This window comes from Palaemon carinicauda, chromosome 18 (assembly GCF_036898095.1).
Source record: "Palaemon carinicauda isolate YSFRI2023 chromosome 18, ASM3689809v2, whole genome shotgun sequence".
Lineage (NCBI taxonomy): Eukaryota > Metazoa > Arthropoda > Malacostraca > Decapoda > Palaemonidae > Palaemon > Palaemon carinicauda.
Window position 1 is genome coordinate 29,534,829 of NC_090742.1, and position 15,000 is coordinate 29,549,828.

General features: G+C 35.2%; 1 protein-coding gene across 2 annotated transcripts in view; it reads left to right on the plus strand.

Annotated features, from left to right (window-relative positions):
- The window catches only part of LOC137657744 (forkhead box protein J1-B-like), a 183,531-nt gene that overhangs the window by 150,730 nt on the left and 17,801 nt on the right, over positions 1-15,000 (plus strand). Inside the window, exons 3-4 of one of the 2 annotated variants that reach the window (XM_068392213.1) lie at positions 7,313-7,370; positions 7,577-8,454. In XM_068392213.1, the coding sequence (XP_068248314.1) occupies positions 7,762-8,454 (693 nt within the window). In that variant the 5' untranslated portion in view covers positions 7,313-7,370; positions 7,577-7,761. The remainder of the gene's footprint in view (positions 1-7,312; positions 7,371-7,576; positions 8,455-15,000) is intronic. The other variant, XM_068392214.1, reaches the window with a different exon arrangement.

The window sequence follows — 15,000 nt, forward strand, 5'->3', positions numbered from 1 at the left end:
ATCATGTTTAAAGGCTGCTCATGAATGGCAAAGGCAAGGGACAGTGACATTGCCTTGTCAAGCAGGACAATGCCCTAGAGATAGACCATATTACATATGATCAGCGCCCAAGCCCCCTCTCCAACCAAGCTAGGACCAAGGAGGGCCAGGCAATGGTGTTTAATGACTGAGCAGATAGACGTATAGGCTCCCCCAAACCCTTCAGCCTTAACTCACATGGATGGTGAGGTTGCAGCCACCAAAGGAACTAACGAATTTGAGAGGTACTCAAACCCAAGTCTGGCAATCACTAGGCAAGGACGCTACCACCAGGCCGCCACAACTTTTGTGAGTACAATTAAATTAAAACTCACAACTTAGACGCATCTTTGTCCTCTTTGAAATACATTTCATCGGTTTTTATTGATATGAAGATACCTGGATAAATCCTCCTCCTGTCAACATTTTAAAGCCCTCTGGTTACTCGATACTTTCGAAGAACTTGCAGAGTTCAATCGAGGAATAACATATTCCAGATATGACCACGTCGCTGTCATATTTAAGTATTGAAATTCCTTATTTTGAACTTGAGAGTCTTTTTATGTTTATATTACAATTACTAAAATTATTGGTAATTTTTCCCCTCCTTTAGGTCATCCTAAGATCGTCTTGCTCTTCCTTTGGCAAACTATTCCTTTTTCACTTACCTATACAGTGGTGCTATTTTGGTATCTGGAACCACTCCTCCTCAAGTCACCACCATTCAGTGATGGTTTCTTCACATCCATTGCTGATGTTTAGAGTTTTCTTTCTTCCATTGCTATCCATATATCTCATAATCTACAATCCATTAACAGAAAGACATAATGTCCTCTCTTCACTACCACCCTTCGTATCTCACAACTCCCAACCTTTGAGTATTGCCATGATTAACGAAATCGTACTAATGAGGGCCACCCATACCAGGTTGGTTTTATGCGAGCGATCAGACAAAAGTCCCATCATCACTAATCCGCAGTTAGCCAGCGTGGGGATGAAAATTGACCAAACCCTAGACATGAATAAGGACATGTCAGTGTTTTATCCCGCAGTTGACTAGAAACAACTGTATTTGTTATTGTTGTTGTGTATAGATAGATAGATAGATAGATGCATTTTATGTTCCTGGATTTATAAATGTAATAGATTTGATAGAGATGGAAAGTGGAAAGTGATTTGAAAGCGATCAAAAAGATTTAGTAAACATCCATAAAACTGTAAACAGTAGAGTGACTGGTTACATGTGAAAATGAGGCCGAGACCAGATTATGCTAAATCTCCTAGACAATGTAAGGCAAGAAATTACATAAAGGAAAAATGTAGACACGAAGATGTTGGGTGTGGAAAGGGGAATACGTGAAGGGATTGTTCATCTAACTTTGTTCTCTGGAACTGAAGTGGGGATGTTGATAGGGTGAGAGAAAATGCGTGGACTTCTCCGATTTGAGTGGCGCTATGTCTCTGGAGAGTTTGTTACTGATGAGTATTTTATTCATGATCATTAACTGTTTGATATTGTGACTGACTTTTTTATGTTTGTTCTTTTCTTGATTAAACTTCTATATATATATATATATATATATATATATATATATATATATATATATATATATATATATATATATATATAGAAGATGAAGAAAGACAACGTTGGATGGAACACTTTAGTGAGGTTATGAATAGGACATATGAAGGGAATAATTTGATTGATATACCTGAAGCTGATGAAGACCTTGATGTGCCAATGAATGAATTCAGTGTGTTTGAAGTCAAGCTATTAGTAAAAAAAACTAAAGAGATGGAAAGCCTGGGATACGATGGAATAATTGCCGAGATGATACTGACCGAAAATGAAGTGACTCCCAGAATACTTACGAGATTATTTTGTAGAATGTGGCATGAAGATGCAAAACCTGATGAATGGGAGTTAAGAGTGTTGGTGAAAATAGCTAAAAAAGGAGACCTGATTATTTGCAATAATTACAGAGGCATAACACTTACATCGGTTGTTATGAAAATATATAGTAAGCTTATTCTTAAGAGACTGGAGAGAAAGATTGATGAAAAGCTGAGAGATGAACAAGCAGGATTTAGAAAAGGTAGAAGTTGCGCTGACCAAATTTCCATTTTGAGACATGTACAGCAATGCGTAGAATATAGAAATCCTCTTTTGATGGTATTTCTGGACTATGATAAAGCCTTTGATAGTGTGCACCGGCCAATTTTGTGATGAGTCCTGCGTTATTATGGAATTCCTCTTAAATATGTAAATTTGATTAAGTCTGTTCATGAGCATAGCAATGAGTTAATGTTAATGGAGTCTTATCAAGTGAGTCTATAGTGAACAGCGGAGTACTCCAAGGGAATGTGTTGTCACCTTTGTTGTTTATCCTCCTCATGGACTGTGATGTGTAGAACAGGCAGAGATGGTGGAGAAGGATTGGACTGGATTGGTGATAGAAATTTAGCTAACCTAGAGCATGCTGATGATGCTGTCCTTGTTAGCAGAACACCACAGGATTTGCAATGCTTGCTCACCAGAATGCATCAAATATGTTTATCTTCCTCATGGACTTTGTAATGTGTAGAACAGTCAGAGATGATGGAGAAGGATTGGACTGGATTGGTGATAGGAATTTAGCAGACCTAGAGTATGCTGATGATGCTTTCCTTGTTAGCAGAACACCACAGGATTTGCAATCCTTGCTCACCAGAATGCATGAAATATCACACGAGGTTGGGCTGACGATAAATAAAAGAAAGACAGAGATGATGAGAACGGAGTATACAATGGAAGATGAAATATCATTGGAAGGAGAAAGGGTTAATGAGGTAGAATCATTCAAGTATTTAGGAGCTATGATCTCCAATACAGTCTTTAGAATTATAATTTAGTGAAAGATTGAAAAAAGCAAATCAGACAATGGCTAGATTAAGTAAAATTTGTAAATCAAATCGCCTGAAATTGCATATAAAAACCAGACTATATATCAGTTTAGTCAGATCGGTATTAATGTATGGACATGAGTCATGGTATGACAATGAAACAATCTCCAATAGATTTAGTAGATTTGAGAATAAAGCCCTCAGAAGGATATTTGAGAGTTAAATGGCAGGACAGGATTAGAAATGAAACTAGTAGAAAGATTACTCGAGTGCCATATGTGGATGAGATCATAATGAGAGGTAGATGGAGATGGTTTGGGCATGCTCTTCGCACTCCCCAAGAGAGATTAGCTCACCAAACGTTTAGCTGGGCTCCATAAGGCACTAGAAGAATTGGATGACCCAGGCCTACATGGCTAAGCGCTATGAAGCGTGAAGTAGGAGATGATGAATGAAGAGGTATTAAAAGCTCAAGACAGAGACGACTGGCGAAATCTAACCGAGGCCCTTTGCGTCAATAGGCGTACGAGGAGCTGATATATATTTATATATATATATATATATATATATATATATATATATATATATATATATATATATATATATACATATATGTATATATATACTGTATATATATATATATATATATACATATATATATATATATATATATATATATATGCATATATATATATATATATATATATATATGTATTATATATATATTATATATATATTATATATATAATATAATATATATACTGTATATATATATATATATATTTCATCCTCAGCTGTTGCTAGTCCACTGCCAAACAAAGGCCTCAGACATGCCCTTCCACAATCGTCTGTATGGTCTTTCTATGCCAGTATATACCTGCAAAATTTCTCACCTCGTCAATCCATCGTCTTCTTTCCCTTTCTCTGCTTTATTTGCAATCTCTAGAACTCATTCTGTTATTCTTCTGTCATTCGCATTACATTTCTTGCCTATGTCCATTTCTTTTTCTTACATGTTATTAGGATATCCTCTATGTTAGTTTACTCTCATATCAATGTTGCTCTTTTTCTATCTCTTAGTGTTATTCTCATCATTATTTTTCCAATGTCCTTTGACTTGTAACTAGCTTATCTTCTAATGCTTTATTAAGGCTCCAAGTTTGTGATGCATAAGTTCATACTTGTATGGTCATCTGCCGAAATGCTTTATTTTTAGTAGAAAGTGGCCTTTTACTTTTCATAGTCTCATTTTGCTTGTTCAAAGCTCTCCACCTAATGTTTACCATCCTTTTACCTTCGGTCTTATGTCCTGAGGAAACACTTACTGTCTGTCCTAAATATGTATAATCATTAACATCTCTAGAGGTTCATCCATAACTCTTATTTGTTGTCTCTCTGCATTTTCATAGAACATTGTCTTAATTGTACTTATATTCATTTCCAGTCCTACATTTCTGCTTGCGCTATTGAAATTTTCTATCATCTTTTGCAATTACTCGCAGGATTCACTGAATAGAATGTCATCTGCAGAACTTGAGTTGTTAGTATTCCCCAATGATGTTAATATACAGTGTATATATATATATATATATATATATATATATATATATATATATATATATATATATGTATATATATATATAATATATATATATATTTATATATATATATATATATATATATATATATATATATATATATATATATATAATATGTGTGTGCCTGTGTGTGATTGTGTGTGTTATATGTATATAACAGAAAACTTTACTTTTACATTAGCCTCCAAACATAACTCCAGTTTTAGTATCCGAAATAAAAGAGAAAAATCCTCCCTTACCAGAAAGTTTTGTCTCCATATCAGATCTCGTCACCCAACACCGGCGCATCTTTTTTTCGCTAGATTTCCCCCGATGGAAAATGAAAGCAATAAGTTTACCTAAATGTTTTATTCTTTTTTATTTTGAAATAGTACCGCGAGAGTCATTTCAACTAAAAGGATGTTTCGCCGTAATTTCCAGTATCGCGTTACTGTTGGTAATCTGCGGTGTTACGATATTGATGATTTATTTTTCTGTGATGTCGAGATTAGATCGGCGGCAAGGATGCCTAAAAACAAGTCCCAAAAAGGAAGGTAGTGATGGCGAAATGGTTTCATACCTTTGAGAGGAGATTGGCAAAACGTTAAAGGTTTCTCATGAATGGCAGAGGCAAAGGACAGTGACAATGCCCTAGCAGGACAATACGCTATAGACTGACCATTGTCCATACATATGATCTCCACCCTAGCCTCCTCTCCACCCAATCTAGGACCAGGGAGGGACAGTCAATGGCTGTTGATTACTCATTAGGTAGACCTGTAGCCCTCCCCAAATCTCCCATCCTTAGCTCACAAGGATTTTGAGGTTACAGACACTATAGAGAAAGGGTGTAAAGGATGGTCAGAGTTATGAAAAATCTTATGTAATATGCATAATGAACTAATTGGCACCGTCGATCAATTAGCTCATTATGCATGTTGCATAAGATTTTTCATAACTGACCATCCTTTACATTCAGATTTCCCAGGACAATTCTATCCTGTTCGTAATACTAGGCAGGCACTTAATTCTAATAGCCAGGCCTTCTCCATCATGAGGCTCAATACTACACAGTATTCTAGAAGTTTTATTCCAGCTGTTACCAAGTTGTGGAATGATCTTCCTAATCGGGTAGTTGAATCAGTAGAACTTCAAAAGTTCAAAGTTGGAGCAAATGTTTTTATGTTGGCCAGGCTGACATGAGTCTTTTTATAGTTTATATATGACATATGTTTTTGACGTTGTTAATAGTTTATATAGGACATATCTGTTTTGACGTTGTTACTGTTTTTAGAATGATATATTGTTAATTTATTCTCATTTACTTATTTCCTTATTTCTTTTCCTCACTGGGCTATTTTTCCCTATTGGAGCCCTTGGGCTTATAGCATCTTGCTTTTCCAACTAGGGTTGTAGCTTGGCTAGTAATAATAATAATAGTAATAATATCGATTTTGAGCTGGACTCAATTTCCCATCCAGCAGAACGCCAGGCAAGGATGTTGCCAATAGACCACCACAACTCCTAAATATTGAAAATAATGAAGAGAGACAGATAGGCAAAAATAGATTTTCGATCTTTACAAATTAATACATGAACTTTAATGTCGAAAAGAGATAACGAAACGTTTAGTCGAATCAAAGTTTTTCTTTAACTCTTGCTTTCTTCAGCTTAATGCCAAAACGAATACTCCAGGAAATATGAATATTTAATTATGTTTTGTTAATCGAAGAAAGAAAATGAATTCCGCTTATTGCTGTATGTATATGGAGATGTGGCTACGAACTTCATCCAAAACTCAACTGATAAAATAGTGGTGTTACACTTCTTAGAGACGTACCAAGACCGGATAAAAGAAAAGGGTCGACCGCAGGGTAAATAGCAATGGTAATAAAAAGCAAGCATCTTTGAAACCTACAGCAGACCTCTGCAGCCTATTGTAGTCTGTAATAGGTCCAAAACAGAATAATTAGAAAGGCAAAGTAAGAAAAACTTATATGGAGAGGAACTTGAATTTAGTGGGTGGGGAAAAGAGAGTGGGGTCCTCTTTGAAAAGGGAATTTAAAGAAATCCGTAAAATCTTCATAAACGAATTATTATTATTATTATTATTATTATTATTATTATTATTATTATTATTATTATTATTAATTTTATTTTTATTTTTATTTTTACCACAAAACTTGTGTGTTTGAATATATGTTTAAAACGAGAATTGAAAAACAAAGCACTGTTGCAAAGATGAAGTAACTGAAGGCAGAAATCATCATAGCTGGGATGTTTGAATTGTAGGGGGGGGGGTTGGATCTAAGAACTTTTATTACACATTAAAAACCAGCAATGTCATTTCATAAAACATGCTAACAATATTCTCCTCGTCGTGAATTTGAAACGTTAACGAGTGGAATACTTGACGAACGCATTTTCCCCTCAACACCATAAGGAATAGCCGTTCAGACAGCCAAGGAGTTGAATGTTCCCAGACCATTTAATGTCATTGCAAGAGCGCCTATTATGTGAAACCTTAACGGGATGGAAAAATAATTACAAACACACGATGCATGAATACAAATTCATATTAATTTTGATATGTTATGGAGAGAATCACTCTCGTTTTACATCTAAAATAGCCATAAATGTTTGCAAAATATCACATTTGAGTTACCAAAACACAAGGCAATTGTGTTTGTATTTGCATATATTTTTCATTTGTCAGATTACGATATTATTCGCATGAAATTCATGATTTGATTTGCTGTTTCTATTAGAATTGTAATGTCGACTGATAGTGGTTTTCGATGTGAGATAGTAATATAGTTTTCCGTTTCCAGGGTACCGTATAGAATGTGCCGTGATATGTTGCTCATCAAGTCTACGTTTCCTGGGTAGGTAAGTTACTACGTGTTCTCAAATAAGAGATTGACTGACATTTCCTTGACTAGCAAAAAAAAAAGAAAAATAAAACATCTTCCCTTCAGGACCATTGTGATTTGTAAAGTTATTTGCATATTGTAGGAATCCAAAGTTCAAATATTAAGTCATACGAGAACCCTCAGTGATTGCGATAATAAATCTGTATTCCTGTCTTCTTCAAGGTGTTGCAAGAACTTTAACAGACCTAACAGATGTCATCGACCGACCCAGGAATTATTTCCCGAAATATAAAGAAGAGCTAAAAGGATTCTATCCAGAATATCAACCAGTACGGCAGAAAAGTGGAGTCCTAGAGGAGGAGTCTTCGGATGGTGACAAAAAGGGGCACGTCGATCCTCCCGCAACGATGCAAGGGCTCTCTCTCAACTCCAACGGCATCGTTAAGCATCATCACGATGGCGATGACTCCCAGTCCTCGCAGAGTGCAGAACATGGAACAGGATTCATCAACCGAGTGAAAAATACTTACAGTGTACAAAGAAACGCCCTGAGCTATCGAGTCTTAACCATGAAGACGGATACAAAATATAATGACGCAGAGGGCAACAACGGCGCAGGTTTCATGAACGCATCACCGGGAAATCAGGTCAATGTCAGCCTAGCTGATAATGGTTTCGGTATGGAACCATCCTTGAAATTCGGGAAAAATTCCAGGTTTCTGAGCGATACGAACAGCGCCAGCAACTTGGCGTCAACTGGAGGAGATGACCTGACATCTCTCAGCTGGCTTCATTCCTTAGACATGGGTGGCATGGTACCTCACCTGGCTACCCCGCCAACACCTCCTGCTTCCCCTCAGCCCCCTAACCTGTCTCCGAGTCATATGTCAGCGGGGGAGAAGAAGAGAAAAGCCGAAGTAGTCGAGAAGCTGGACAACATCGACTACTCCTTGGACGGAAGCGCGAAGCCGCCCTTTAGCTACGCCGCCCTCATAGGGATGGCCATGAGAGAAAACCAGAATAAGATGACGCTGTCGGCCATCTACAAGTGGATCAGGGAGAACTTCGCCTACTACAAGACAGCCGATCCCTCTTGGCAGGTAAGACAGTCTTAGGTTCACAGATTTATTTTCATTTTACATCGGAACTTTCGATATTATACGTCACAATACTATAGCCTGTAAACACATGCTCTCTCTCTCTCTCTCTCTCTCTCTCTCTCTCTCTCTCTCTCTCTCTCTCTCTCTCTCTCTCATATGTATATGTATTTATGTGTGTGTGGTGTTGTGTAAATCAAAAAAGGGTTGCCAGGTTTATCTCCCGTGCGAGAAAGGTCGCATCGTGACTGTTGACCTTTAGGTCAACAAAATCACAATCCGACCTTAGATAAGGTAATGATAAATACGTGAGTGGATGAATGATTGATAAATATCTGGCTTCATATAACATCAATAGCCATTGATGCTGATTGGAGTATGATTAATAAAGAATTAGTAACGAGAAAAACAAATTAATAATAAAGATAAATGAATAACTTAAGTGTAAAACATTTAAGATTATGTATACTTTTAAAAATGAGTAAGAAGACCAGCTTCCAGTATAAACTTTAAAAATACCATTGTCATCATACACAACTTCTCCTCCAAGAATTTTGGTGAGGATGTTATTATAAGCTTATGAGAGGAATTGTTCTCTGATATCCCCAAGATTGGGACATTCAATCACTAAATACCTAATATTCAGTGGACCTAAGCAATCATCACAAAATGGGTTGACACTTGACAGTCATCGAGTGTTAAACTAATGTGCCCAACTCTTAGGTGAAAGAGGGCAGTTTCCCACCTTGGCTTATCGTATTTTCATGGAGGTATAGCACTATAGAGATCTTCCTGTTATTCTGATCAACAAAATTCCAATAATATTGCCGAATATCACCTAGAGATCATTTGATATGAGGCAAATCATCATTACATGGAAATGGATATCTTCCAGGAAGTAATTTGTCTGCTGCCTCATTTGCTAGTTTGTCCCCCTCTTCATTTTCTGGCACACCCACATGAGCTGGAACTTAGCAAAACTGGACTAACTTGCCTACCGTGATAGTAATATGTAGCACTTTCAAAATAAAGGGTCAGTTGGATTAAAAACAGCCAATGCCTGCAAGACACTTTTTGCATCACTGAAAATGGTAATAAAACTACCCTGGTTCATTATTGCTGTTTTTATTTTCAATAGCATTCAGATTATCACACAACTCTGCTGTAAAGATAGAAAATGTTCACGGGAGCAATAGCTCCAAATTTTAAAAAAGAGTATTGTAAACCTCAAATCCAACGCCTGAACTGGATTAGGACCCGTCCGTACATATAAATCCAGTTTCCCTATGCTGTTCTGCATGTTCCAAAAAGGTATATAATATTTCTTCGTTTACCAGGCGGCTTTTTGAGCCAGTAAAATACTTACGGATGGCAATCTCTGGAAGTTTCCACGGGGAGGTACTTGATAACTCAAAAGGTAGTACCCCACTCCTGGAAAGATTTAGGCTATTTAGCAATCCATAAGGCTTTAGGAAAGTGAAGTGAGCCTCATCGTATGGAAAGAAGGTCTCTTTATTAGCAGTTTGAAAGGGCAGAAAGTCAGGAAGCCTCTGTAACATATACCAATATCTAATCATAGTAGACTGGTGTTAAGTCCAGAGGACCCTCATCTGCAACAGACAGATTAGGGATGGGGGATAACGTAAGAGCACCAGTGTGTATATGCATACACACACAAACACACACACATATATATACATATATATACATGTATATGTATACAGTACATGTATATACTGTATATATATATATATATATATATATATATATATATATATATATATATTTATGTGTATGTATAAATATATATATATATATATATATATATATATATATATATATACACATGTATATAAATACTTATATAAACATATATAGACATATATATGCATGCATACATATATATGAAATATATACAGTATATATATATATATATACATATATATATATATATATATATATATATATATATATATATATATCACAAAGAGAATTACAGAAACTATAAATGTCGACAGGGGCATAGAGTTCACAGTACAGCGGGATTAACTTCATGCTCTTTAAAAATGAAAAGATTTTGTAGCATCCGGTACAACTATTTGATAATACAAAATCAAATTCGATTTACTTGTCTTATTCGCGAGTTAATCGAGAATATATTCAAAGATTTAAATTTTGTAGAGTTTGTTGCCAAGAGAAATAACTAATTGGATATTAATGGTTATTCAGATTCAAAAGCGGTTTTATTTAAGTGTATGTACGTGTATTCCATGTCGGTTAAAACTTATCGTAAATGTATTAAGTAATAACCTTCTCTGCCCTGGAGAGAGAGAGAGAGAGAGAGAGAGAGAGAGAGAGAGAGAGAGAGAGAGAGAGAGAGAGAGAGAGAGAGAGAGTATCACTCTCTCCATCTCGTGTCTAGCTTTCGAAGTCTATTACTAAGGCCTTCGTGTTACATGATTCATAAGCTTCAGTTATTTCAGAAGCAAATCAATCACTTTTTTCGACTTGACCTTTTTTACTTTGTTTTGCTTCTCAATTTTCTTCATGATTTGGCTACATATGCTGTGTACCCTTTCTGAGGGGGGATACCTTAAAGTTATGAAAGGGTTTGTTTATCGTAGAAGTCCGGGCCACCCATACTAGATTGGTTTGCTATCACCAATCCGCACTGGCCAGCGTGGTGATGAAAACTGGCCAAACCCCAAAAATGAACAAGGACATATCTGAGGCCTTTATCTCGCAGTAGACTAGAAACGACTGCATTTGTTGTTGTTATTATTGTTGGTATGTCCTCTACCACTCCTTTCTGTATATTTCTCACCCGTCTCAATTATTTATATATTTTCCAAATTTCATAAGTTCTAAACACAGCATAGGGAGGGGAGGAGAGGAAGAGGATGTTAGGACAATCGGGGTTTTTCTAGGAAGCAGAACTTAAATTTTGAATTTTTTAACAGTTTGGAGTCACAGAGCGACAATCGGAAAGGCTGAGTCACAGTTTCTTAGGAACAGGTTTAATCATCGAATTCTTCAAAAATCTGTAAATACATTCCACAGTCCCATTTCCCTCTATTCTTTCCACATGATTAAACCATATCAAAACTTCAAATCTACACACTGAGCTCTTTCCTAAGTATTCTATTTTTCTTGGGTTTATACCAGACTAACAGCTCACATCAATAGCTTCCTCCTCTTTTCTGTCTTTTCTGCCATTAATGAGAGTTAGCCAAACATTTCCTTCATAACTTTCTACATTAAATTCTACAGAAAATCTAAATCACTTCTCAATCTTTTGCATATAACTTGCTACCTTCATCGCTTCACTTATTTTTGACTCGACTATTTCTCTCTTTTTACGATCATTTATCCTAAATCAATGGTCATTAGGAACAAATAATAGATGATCCGTCCTCAAATTTTTGGAGGAATGTTAAAAATTTTAGATGAAACGGGTACAACCCCCTGTGCAGAGGTGAACGAATGATGGAAAGTCTAATTATTATAATTCAGATGTCTTGGAATTTTCAAGGAAGTAGACTTTTGTTGTTATCATCATCACAATTACTGTTATTACCACTTTTTATTATTATTATTATTATTATTATTATTATTATTATTATTATTGTTGTTGTTGTTGTTGTTGTTATTTAATTATTATTATTATTATTATTATTATTATTATTATTATTATTATTGTTGTTGTTGTTGTTGTTGTTGTTGTTATTTAAGTAGTCTTAGCATTCATAATCTCAGCAAGTCTTTCTCTAATGAAGCACCTACCCCAGAACCACTCCCCTTGCTGACCGGGTTTTACCACAGTTTAGTAATATCCAGGTACTTAAATATTTGATTAGGTCTATAGAGAAAAGTTGGATTTTTTCGTGAACCGACCCAAATCTTTCCCTCCCACTGCGATCCATCTTGGGACTCTTGCTGGTGTGGAGAAATTAGTTTTCTGTTCATACATAAAAAAAAAAGAAACAATACTTGGGTAGTGGAATGTCTTAATGAAAGAAGCTATGAAATGGATAGACCTTTAATAAAGAAAGAATTTTTCTTAGTTACATCAGGAATGTTTGGGCAAGAAAATGGCAAATTAAATGAAAAGATATATATGGGTTTGAACTCCACACTGCGAGGTGATATGTATTTATATAGAATTTGTGTATATACTGTATATTATATATATATATATATATATATATATATATGTATATATATATACATACATATATATATATATGTGTATATATATATATATATATATATATATATATATATATATATAATGTGTTGCTATATATATATATATATATATATATATATACATATATATATATATATATATATATATAATATATCTGTAAATATTTATATATGATGAATTCATATTCACATATAACTGTATCTATATATGTAAGTTATATATATGCTTATATATTAATATACAGTATATACAGTATATGTATATATATATATATATATAAATATGTGTGTGTGTGCGTGTGTGTGTGTGTAATGCATATAAAACCCTATATCCGTACAAATATTGTCGGCCTCGAAAATCTATTCAATGAAAACTCTTTCAATATAAATTCTGGGCTTATTGTAAAGGACAACAAAGAAACTGCACCATGCAACCAAGAAGAAATCTGATCAATACCTAGTCCCGGTCATCTCATGAAATCCCCCCCCCCCCCTTCCCTCCAACCTCTCTTACCTGTCCCTACCCATCTCCCCAACTAGTCACCCCCCACCCCCCTCCCCAAAGCTCCTTTTGGCCCACACCATGCTTCCAGGCACCTCCGCACAAGTCTATACTTCTTAGCTTCATATTTATTATTGTTATTATTATTAACAAGAAATGGACATTGGCATTACTGTATTAAAATATAAGGCCTATTCTAATATGAAAAAACACGTCTATATGTGCAGAATATATATATATATATATATATATATATATATATATATATATATATATATATATATCAAGTTGATGATAAATGTCATATCTTCATCATGATTAAAGCTTGATTTATGATAGGTAGCAACCTGGGCCGGAGTCATGGGACAAACGAAGTCATTCCCAAAATACTTGCCTAGAATCGACTCCTTTTGGAGCTTTTCCCTCTAGGGACAAAGGAGCATCCCATCACTTAAACCATATGGTTCAAATTCTATAAATCAATCAACAAGCAGTGAATTGAGTAGGCCTACGGAGCCAAAAGTTGAAAAGGCGTTTAGATACGATGTCCGAGGCAGGTTGGAGAACTCTTAGTTTTGCGCAATGCTGAGGTGGTGAAAGGATTCCGTAAGGCGTTGCTCTAGCACACTGTATAGAGAAACTAATTTAGGGCATATTTACGATTTTCGTTCATGAAGAGAATTGGAGTAAACATTTAAATGTTGCGTCAACAATTTGCGTTTGATACAGAGGAAAACGGACTGGTGAAAAGAAAGATATTCATTTACGATAAATCAAACCATTTCTTTTGTTTTACAATAGATATAATTGGAGAGTTCTTCAACAAAGAGTTTTTATTCTATTATTTTACGATGTAACGTCACAAACAAATTATGTACCTCCCTTCCTCTTTTATTTTCACAAAGGAATAATAGGCGGAGAGAGAGAGAGAGAGAGAGAGAGAGAGAGAGAGAGAGAGAGAGAGAGAGAGAGAGAGAGAGAGAGAACAATTCCACAGCCGAGTGCACACAAAATAATTGTCCATTTCTCCTTGCCTTCTTTTCAAGTTCAATAATAGCAGCATCTTAAACGGTTGACGAACAACTTGGAGCAATTATCAAAGACAACAAAACTTCTTGTAAAGACTTCTGGCCATTAGGGCTAAGACTGCTCATTTCTGTTTCCCTTTTCCTGAAGCTAAACTAATTAGTTCGGCTTTTCGGTCTCGTGAAATGAAAAAACTTGATGGTTATTGACGTGTAGACTCAAATGGTATTTGCCTTTTTGATATATATATATATATATATATATATATATATATATATATATATATATATATATATATATATATATATATATATATATATATATATATATATATATATATATATATATATATAATTACAGCTAATTTATGTTGTCTGTTATTTTTAGCAGAAACAGGTTCTTTTCGCACTTGTTGTAGAATTGATAATGATACATAATGAGGTAAATGTGTTTGTGGTAGTTCAAGCTATGCTGATTAGGCTACCACCCAATTTCCATACTTGCCATGTTATGGGAAGTTTTTGAACGTCTTTTCACAAAGGCATTCTTACTATCTCTAATGCTGTACAGAAATCCCTGATTGTAATCAGGCAGCTCATAAAATTGTCCTTCGATTTTAGTGCTGCCTTTAACCGTGTTAATCACGAAACCCTTGTTTTCAAACTTAAACACATATGAGTATGTGCGTCTTGTCTTAGTGTCATTATTGATTTTTTTAATTAATAGATTGCAAAGAGTATTTGGTGATGGGCCTCATAGGGAGTTTAGAAATGTAATATCTGGCGTTCCTCAAGGTAGTGTTCTCGGCCCAT